General features: G+C 34.1%; 1 protein-coding gene across 2 annotated transcripts; it reads right to left on the reverse strand.

The window, feature by feature from the left end:
* Window positions 1-1,923: 1,923 nt before the first annotated feature.
* LOC148823524 (complement factor H-related protein 1-like) lies at window positions 1,924-9,116 on the reverse strand. Of its 2 annotated transcripts, none has more exons than XM_088927242.1 (8): window positions 8,931-9,116; window positions 8,279-8,458; window positions 7,762-7,867; window positions 6,971-7,047; window positions 5,873-6,064; window positions 4,840-5,013; window positions 3,412-3,591; window positions 1,924-2,518 (listed from the first exon to the last, which is right to left on the reverse strand). In XM_088927242.1, exons 1-8 carry the CDS (start codon window positions 9,043-9,045, stop codon window positions 2,325-2,327), a joined length of 1,218 nt encoding a protein of 405 aa, XP_088783368.1. In that variant the 5' UTR covers window positions 9,046-9,116; the 3' UTR covers window positions 1,924-2,324. The 2 variants fall into 2 exon arrangements, with proteins under 2 accessions (XP_088783368.1, XP_088783367.1); XM_088927241.1 differs by having other exon boundaries at window positions 8,279-8,461.
* Window positions 9,117-9,920: the final 804 nt, after the last annotated feature.

The raw sequence follows: 9,920 nt of genomic DNA on the forward strand, positions 1-9,920 counted from the left end.
AAAGAGACAATGAGTGTGAATCAATACAGAGAATCTAACCAGACACACACACGTTTAACAATAACAAAGATAAAAGAAATTAAATACATTCACTCCTTGTCCTTCTGTGAGGAAAAACATGGTGGAAAAGTAGGAAGTTTACCACACAGAGACGTATGATGCCCTGTGAGCTGTATTAGTATAAATGTTCAGTCCTGCAGGCTTTGGAGTGGTGAAATCCCACTGATTGAAGACATTTTTTTTAAAGGAAAGGGAACAGATTTTTATTTCCAGTGATGATCTGGAGGACACCTTGTTTATGTAGCAAGAGATATACACAGCATGTCTGTGGAAGGTGGGAGGAAATTAGTGCATCTTTTAAAATGGTTAAAAGCCCCACAAGCTCCCTGCAGAGGGTTCCACAGCCTGGATTCAAACCCAGGACCCTTGAGCGATAATGGCACATTGCTAACCACTGGGCCTATTGTGTTGCACTGCTGTAGAGCTCAGCAGTTAAAAAAAGTCAAATACAAGAATGCCTTGGCATTGATACTGGTATGAACCTCTGAACGTGTTCATTGACTCAGAGTTCAATCACATTTAAAGCAAATATCAATGATAATATATTCACTTTGATTTTTGATTTTCAGGACATTACGTTTTGTCTACTTTTTGTTTATATTGAGAGGCACTAAAAGTGTGTCATATAAGTACTGGAACCAATAGCATTTGTTCTATTTTTAATACCTCTCTGCATAATTTAAATTCACAAAAAATCACGGAAATTGCCATGATTTAATGCTGATCAATGCTAGCAGTCCTCGGCACTCACTGCTGACTAAATTCACCCCCTCTACATTCCAGGGCTCATCTTGGGATGTATAGCATGCCTTTGGTACTGTAAGTAGATGATTACACAGTTCTTTCATTAAGTCCTCTAGTGCTGGTGTAAATCTTAGCCTGAAACAACTTAAAATTGCAGTCTTTAACCAGATAAAACTCCATCAGTAGACACTAGTGCCCATGTATAGTTAGATGCACCTTCATTCTAGCACAGTCCTTATCACCATTTATACAACAGGTAATTATGGCTACAAGCCTGAGCTTCACTATTAACAACTCTACATGAGAAAAATAGTGTCTGGGTACTTCCAATATTCAATAAAGCAAACGATATTCACCTGAGCAGTGCACATCTTATCTTTGACAAAGTGAGCACAGCCTTTGGAGAGGCCATACATACATCTTGTTTGTGATCAACTGGGCTGTTTTACAGGCCTGTGGGACTCAGTGAACTTGGAAGACTTGAGAAAATATACAACTTATACTCTATTAGGGGCGTCACAGGTGCTGGACAGGTGGGCTATGTGATAGTTCATCTGCCGGGTTCAAAGGGAATAAAGTGTGCTGCCGAGGAACATAGAGAGGTAATTTGCTCAGAGTTAATAGAAGAATTAGCATCTGTGCATTAAGGTATCACTTGTCATTGTAGCAGCATATCTTCTCTTAACAGTAGTTTAGATGCCGCTGGTTGAGCCCCAAGGTACTTCTGTGTCTTAACACCAGCAGACAGAAAGATAGATGGGAGATCTCTGAGAGTGAGAGAGAGAGAAAACAGCAAACCACCTGATTCTGTGTCTGGGATGCAGGAGTTGTTTATTGGGAAGCATCCTGGGCCAAACAGGAACAGAAATTTGTGAAGGCCTGGTTTTTGATGAAGAATGGGGGAATAGCTGAGCATCAGTATGTACTGTATATGCATGTTTCAGTGCCTGGTGATTTATGTAGACAGAATAAGCTGGGCAACACAGAGTTAGTTTACTGAATGGCTTCTGAATCTGTTCTTGATGTTTCATATCACTCTGCCATAAGTTTATCACTGGTATCTCCTACAACATACACTGTATATTTCAGTTTAGACAGCGATATTGAAGAATGCAACACTTTTTGAGATTAGATAGTTTATTGGCAAGGACTAAGATTTCTGAAGTATAACATTTCAGGATGATAATTCTCAAAACAATAACAGTTCCAAAAAAATGCTGGTGCTTACATAACATGTCAGTTGATCGAGATATGAAGGAAATATTCACAATGTTGGGTGACAATACATGTTTGATATTGCAAGAAGTTAAATGCAGGAACATACTGTGCTTTGTCATTTACTGTACTTTGAACAGTTTAATGGTAGTTTCCAATCTTGTTCAATGAATTACGGTTCATTTATTTATTGCAAAAAATACTGTGATATGCATTAATAAACAAGAATTTATTTAAAGACAAATTAAGCAGTCTACTTTTTAATTAGTTATGTTGAAGGTACTCTGCAACAATGCTCAGAGCCTTTAACCACAAACAGGTAGATTAACTTTACCATCATTGCATTTTAATCTAAGTGGATTATTTCCTCTTAGAGATGTGCCATCAATACACGCAAACTCACAAGGTTCGTCGTGTTTGATAAATACCAGTTCTGATTCTCTATGTTTGAGCCTCAGATTATTTCTCTTCATGTCATCCAGTGTCACAGTACATGGTTCTAAAAAGAAATGAAACAATCAGTACATGCAGAAAGAAACATGAATACATACTGTACAATTCAATAACATTGCTGACATACAGTAGCTGCACATGTCTTTCAGCTAACTCTTTACAATGAAGAAGTCACAGTGGTCACTGTTCCATGGCAAACTGGGGATACAGTGTCCATCTCAAGGTTATTCATCAGTACTGTGCTGATTTGTACACATCCCAGACTTGAACTCACAATGTCTGGATATGGGGCTTGACTTGTGTTCCAAACAAGTGCCTTTCCTGATCAAATGTGCTAAAAACGTGCACAATGTGTTCATTTTAATCATTTTCAATCTAGGTAAATTTCCATTACCTGTCAGTGATGATGGGAAAAACATTTTCTAACAATACAAATTATATACTTGCTAGGTTATGTTAGTTTACTTCTTGTAATCAGGAATGACAGTTACTTTCATTTGTGCATGTACAGTACATAGCGCATCAATATCACATCATTTTTCCTATTTTTGCCATTTTTGTAATAAATAGGTTATCTATAGCAGCATGAAGTAATTGTCCACTGCTCCATGACTGAGCTGTTTTTCTGCAAGCAATGCTTCTTAATGACATGTATGAATAAACATTGTTGTAAAAGACAAGGAATGCCTCCTTGCATTTAACAAGGATTTGGCAAAATGGAGAATGATTACAAATCTACAGTAGAGGGTTGACCTATCTTATGAGCCACCTCAGAAAACTAGACCGATTTGATCATTTTTATTGATTGATTTGAATTTAAATGGAAAACTGGAACTGAAATTTTAATGTTATTTTCTCTCACTGTTGTTTAAAACATATTTAATTCTAGTGAATAAGGAAAATAATGAGGTCAATATTAAGGTTAAAATAATTACATACCTAAACATTTAGGTGGAGTAGTCCATTCTCCTCTTGTACATGTAATTGTATTTGATCCTTTCACTATGTAAAACTTTTGACATCTGTATGTAACACGATCACCAGATTCATAGCTAGACTTTGTCCAGCCTTCAATATCTGCATTTGTGACAACTGGAGGCTGTCCACACAATGTCGGTGCTAAACATAAAATATATATTGAAACTGTAATGTCAGGAAATAGACTGAAACAGGAAAATATGTTATCACCTCCCCTAACAAACACCAAATTTTATGGAGATTACCATTTGTTCTTTGAATAACGGAATGTTTTCGTTTTCAGTTTCAGTTCAGGATTTGCAGTTTTTTGTTGCAGTATAATTTTTTAATACTAAAATGAACTTACTTATACCCAGCTAAAATAAAATATTTTTATAGCTCACATGTTATTAGCATGTCAGAATTTCCAAATAATTCAACTAATTTACAAATTCTCAGCTAAAAATATGAGCCATTGCAACAGCATTGTGTTAATGTGTCATTGTGGAAACCATAATTCAGGCTTTACAAGCTACTTTTTCAGTGTTCCACATCAATTCTGTGATCTTCTGCATGTCACCTCCATATCTTTCGACTGCTATTTCAATTTTCTTCCAGAAAGTAATGCGAAAGATGTGCTTTTTTTCACAAAGAGCATGAGTGCCAGTTAAGGTGAAAAACAAGAGAAACCATTATGAGGTGAAGTGTAGCAGTGTTTTATATGTTTGTAAATGTCTTTCTGTTGCACCAGAGTGGACATGTCTCCTTGTTTTATACAGTAACTGGAACTTTGGTGCTGTGAAAATGCAAAATATTAGTTTTTATGTGACACAAAATTAATTAAATATTTCTAGAACAGTTAAAAAACACATTTAAAGACTACAAAAGAGTGCTGTAAAATATCACAAAGGATTTCCTCCAGAATTGTATAACAACAATGATGTGCTTTCTGGATATTTTTCTGTCTTGGATACGGGGGTGTCTTATTAGGCTTCCTAATAATCCCCTATTCATAATAATCTATGAATTGGCTTCATCACTGATAGCTGGCGAGTGTACTGGCACACTGTGGCTGCCGTTGCATTATCCAGGTGGGTGTTGCACATTGGTGGTGGTGGAAGGGAGTCCTCATTACTTATAAAGCACTTTGAGTGCAGTGTCCAGAAATGCACTATACAAATGTAATTAATTATTATTAACCATTGCGCCATTGTGCCACCCTATTGTGTACAGGATTACAAGATTATTCTATTGTCACTATAATGGTACAATGCTATTGCAATGTTACCACACTTTTGACATTTTCCAACATTGATTAACAATATTAACAATATTGCCTGAAGCTTACAATTTGCATTGCCACAATATCATATCATTCTGTTTTCACCATGAAACATCAAAGTTACTCACAGCACACTGGTGTTGTTGTCCACCTCCCACGCCTACATCGCACATAACTTTGTCCCTGAAAATGAAACTTATTTTCGCATTCATATTCCACCTTTTCCCCTTCTGTGTAGGATTTCTTTCTTGGGGAAAGCAATATTCCTTTATGTACATTTGGTGGGCTGCCACAGGACAAAACTAAGGAGTTGAAGGCAAATAGAGATTGGTCAATAGTAAAAACAACAATTTCTATTTACTGTATTTTCAAATGTTACATGAAAAAGGTTCCTAAACTGTTATTTGTAAAACAGCACCCTCATTCATTTCAATTATAGCTACAATACATCTTTTATTAAAATGTCAATTCAAATGTTAATATCTGCAGTATTCCTGGTTTTTAATAGTTATGATGGAAATGGCTGTTCTTCAATGTTTGTATAAACATAACATAACATAAACAATCAGGTAATGAGTCAAAACAGAAATTAAAACTTGCACGTTATAAATGTACATTGTTTTGCATTTGTCTCCCATCTAAGATTTAAAAAGAACATAAAACAGAACAAATAGGTGCTGCATTAAAATATCAATCTTTTAACCATGAAAGGTCTGTGGTTTACCTTCCACCTATAATTCCCACAGTAATTTACTCACCTGGTAAATGTCCATACTTAAGGTCAGAGTCTCATAAGGCTGGATCTTATCCTGGCTTCTGTATTGTTAAGCATACTTAGGTAATATAACTCCTTCTCCCCTTGGATGGGATACTAGTCCATTAAACCGCAGTCTCCAACAGTTCTAGTGACCATTTGCATAGCTGATTGGGCTGCACAGGCTGGGATAAGGTACCTTCCTCAGTCGGGTCTGCAGTGGGATTTCAACTCTTAACTTTCCAACTAAGAGTCTGGAGCCCTAGCCACTACTCTGTAGTGTCTCTCACTACACGATCAAGTGGATTGAGGTAAAACAAAGAAGCTAAAATAAAACAGCCAAGGCTTCTTGAGTTTTTTTGTTTGAAATCAGGAATAAAAGGTGACCTAAAAGCCACAAACCTTACCTTTACATGTAGGAAATGGGCTACTCCAATTCCCATTTGTGGTACAAAAAATTTGGGATTCTCCATTCAAGTGTGTATCAGGGGAAGCACATTCAAAAAGCAATGCACTTCCATATGGAATGGGCTCATTATTTTCCGGCACTCCCTTAACAATTATGTCATCCGTTGTTTCTTCCAAAATGCACTTGACCACTAATAGAAATTACATTTAAGATAATAAATTTACACAGCTCAGGAAATTATTATTTTATTTGATTTTAAAATGTCATGTTTACTTACTAAATTGTAAACTGGGAAATATAAAGGTATGTTCAAATAACAATTAGACAAAGAAGATATACAGTATATATATAATGAAAACAATAAAGACAACTCTTTTTCACGCAAGTTTGTCTAGATCAAGTATTAAATATTTCATACAACATGGGTTGTGAAAGTTTAGAACAAGCTATCCAAGTTGTTGAAATAGACATATAAACTTTTATCCAGAAATGACTCAATCCAAGGAACAAGAAAAAAAACAAACCAGATTATTCTCATTCATAATCTTTCTTATCTTCTGTATATTAAAATAACAATAATGAAAAACATTCACATGGTGAAAACATTTATTGATTGGAATAAAAGCATTAAACTATTCTTTGAGATTGGTTGGGAAATTTAATAGTCTAATTTCTTGAACAGATCTTTAAAGAGAAAGTTTTAAACACAAAATCTATTTAATACAAAATTAACTTTTAGATAGGATCTACTCCTGATTTACCAAATATACAACTGAAATATCACGTTTAGCTATTTTATGTTCGTGTATTCTTAGTGATTCATTTTAATATTGTTTGTGATTTTTACTAAAGAGGTACTCTTGTTCATTTAAAAATGTCGCCAAAAGTGTTACAATGTTTTGAAAGAATATTCACCTTCTTCCATTTATGCTCTTTTTTAAATTAATGTTAAAGTTATAGTTTTTATTCTTCATAACAGTACTTGCTGTTATTTATCTTCTTTCAGGGATAAAAGTGTCCAATTTAATCATTTGAACTTTTATTTTCTTAAATAAAAATTGGACCTTTGTTGCTTCAGTTGTAATGAAAATGTTACCTTCACAATGAGGGGTATTTTGACTCCATCCATCTGCTCTGCAAGTTTTGGTATCCCTTTGGCTTGCCATCTGATAGCTGAGTAATGAAAATTCAAATTAGAGGTTTAATTATTTTTGTTGTTTCTATTATTGCTTGGACAGATGCAGAGGCACAAAATTTAAACTCGCTTTTTTTCCAGTCACAGCTTTTTCAGATCCTAATGAGAAGTGCATGTCTAGTAACATTTTTTTTTAACTTTGCATTGCATTACATAAATACAGTATAAATACTGAAGTCTGCTAAAATCATTCTTATGTGCAGGAATATTATAATAACCTATAATTACCTACTTTGCGCAAAATTGCCTAGAAAATGGGAATAATGCATTATACAAATGGTATATACCTTGGTAAGTCTAATCACAACTGTGTTAAGTTTCTTGACAGTTAAAAAGCAAATATACTGATCACATTTGTCACATTTTCTGTTCATGTTTCAAAAAAGTGTGTGAAAAGATCAAGCCCTAATCTCACCCACTTCTACCAACTATGTATAAATATCAGGTTTACTCACTTGTGCATTTCATTTTAACATCCCTTCTTCCATCCCATTTTCACCCTGGCTCATCCTCAATTAAAAGGAAGGGATCTGACAACTTTATCTTTCTGAATGGGTTTTAATTCACCTCGGCCAGGTCATTTATGCCAATAATGTTCACTCATTACAGTCACATATCTTTTCTGTCTTAATTATAGTGTATCTGAACCACCAAAACAGAGTTTGAAATGCTGATATGTGTGCAAAACCTACCCTTCATTGCAGGTATATTGAATTTCAGCTCCAAATACAAAGTCTGCACCATGTATTAACTGAAAACGCCCATTTAATATATCTCCAGGATGTCCACACTGCTTTGCTAAAAAGTGAAACGCATTGGAGAAATTAATTATATAATTTCTGCATAGGAAATAGGATTTTGTATTTTACGAATGAAAAAACTTCAGAGGAATCTGAACTGCAACACACCAAAATTAAAGTAAAAAAAAACATTTATTAAAAAAAAGGGCTTCTGTTGGATACATCCCATAACAATTTGTTTTTTAATCAAAGAGACTTAGTGTCTGTCATCACATGGACTTTCCTTTTCAGACTGATTTTGATCATATTCAAAATTTATTGGTATTTGTACAATAAATGCATTTTGCCTTTAATGGAACAACCAACTGGATGCTGCTTAGCCTTAGAAATGTACTATACGTGCATAAATATCATATTGTTTTATATTAATTTTATAGTTTTATTTTTTTAAATTTCATTACATACTTACGTTCACACCTTCCAGGACGATGTACTACCCAGTATTGTTTTTCACACTTGTAACTAATTCTTCCTCTTGAAACATATCCAGAGTGACAAGTGAAATATAATAAATCTCCATTTGTGTAGTTATCCTTCACATATTCTTTAGAAACATAAGCATTGGCAACGTCTGGGATGTATGAGCAGGCTGCTAGAATGCACAAGAATAGCGAAAATGTACCAATTAGAAGCTCAAGGTAACATAAAAGTAACATAAATGTGTTACGTAAAAGTAACAGAATCCTATTCGGTTTCAAACACAGCACTTGGTACATATGTTTTCTGACTTTCTCAAGTAAAATTAATATGCTAATTATAGATGTAGAGATTTACTGCATAAGTGAAATATACAGTATGATATTTATTTGGAAGAATATATAGTTATTGTTGCATTATGAGAAAGATACCCTATGAAAAATAATTGTTGAAATTCTTTATAAAAAAAGTCATTATCAAAAAACAATAATAAGATTCTTAATTCTTAATAAGATTACAAAACCACACAATATTAATATCTATAAGAACTGTATCAATATTACTTTTATCTTTCTCTCTCACCTAGTACTAAACCTTTATTAATGACTAAAGAGTAGAATAATATAATTATTAGAATCACTTACCTGATGTTTTTGTTAAAACATCAACACAACCCCATATAAGAAAAAACAAAACAACGTGTGAAGATACCATTCTAGTTACTGTGCAACTCTGTTGACCAGACTGAATAGCACACATTAAAACCCACAAAAACCCACACAAAGGAGAGAATGTGCTTGCTAGTTAGTTTCTGTAGTCACCACACATAACTTTTTTTCTTTTGTTTAAATAGCTCCTTGAATCAATATGTTATGTAAACACATTGATCATAGGGCAAAAAGACAAAAACTTAACTGTTACATACCCAACAATGTGTTCTATCTGTCAGTGATCACAAACCTGTGATTATTTATTCATGTGTACATAGTTGTTATAAAGGAACAAGTAATAGGTTTTTTCTATGCTGAATAGAGAAGAAAAAAAACACAACATTTTGGCTGTGGAGCCTTCTTCGCCTGATGAAGGCTCCACAGCAGAGACTTTGTTTTCTTTCTTCTCTTTTCATCATAGAATAAACCTATTACTTTCCAGCATGCTGCATGCTGACGCAGATACCCACCTGAACTTGTTGTTATAAATACACCTTTCATGGTTTGAGTGATTTTAACAGCAAGCAAAAGTTGCTATGAATTATATGATATATGAATATATATTTAGCATGAATGGTACCTTGATTCTTCCTCCTTAACTTTTTTGTATGACATTAAATGCAAAGGTAATAGTGATAACTTTGTGATATGGATTTATATACATATTGAAATGTGAGACATGAAAATGATCGGAAAGCAAGATTTTTTTTATTCCCTTGGTGTTAAAGGCGAACTCCAATGCTGTTTTTATATTTCAGGGTTAGAAAGATAAGTGCAGAATCAGTATTGATGAGTGCATTTCAAACCACACTAAAAGTAAAATCTACAACGTAACTTGTCAAACCTCCAATTTACATCACAAAACAGACAAAATTTCCAGCTACGCACAGCACCATGTTCTGGGATTCAAAATGAGGCAACAAG

This window comes from Atractosteus spatula, chromosome 11, assembly GCF_055471065.1.
Source record: "Atractosteus spatula isolate fAtrSpa1 chromosome 11, fAtrSpa1.hap1, whole genome shotgun sequence".
NCBI classification, from domain to species: domain Eukaryota; kingdom Metazoa; phylum Chordata; class Actinopteri; order Semionotiformes; family Lepisosteidae; genus Atractosteus; species Atractosteus spatula.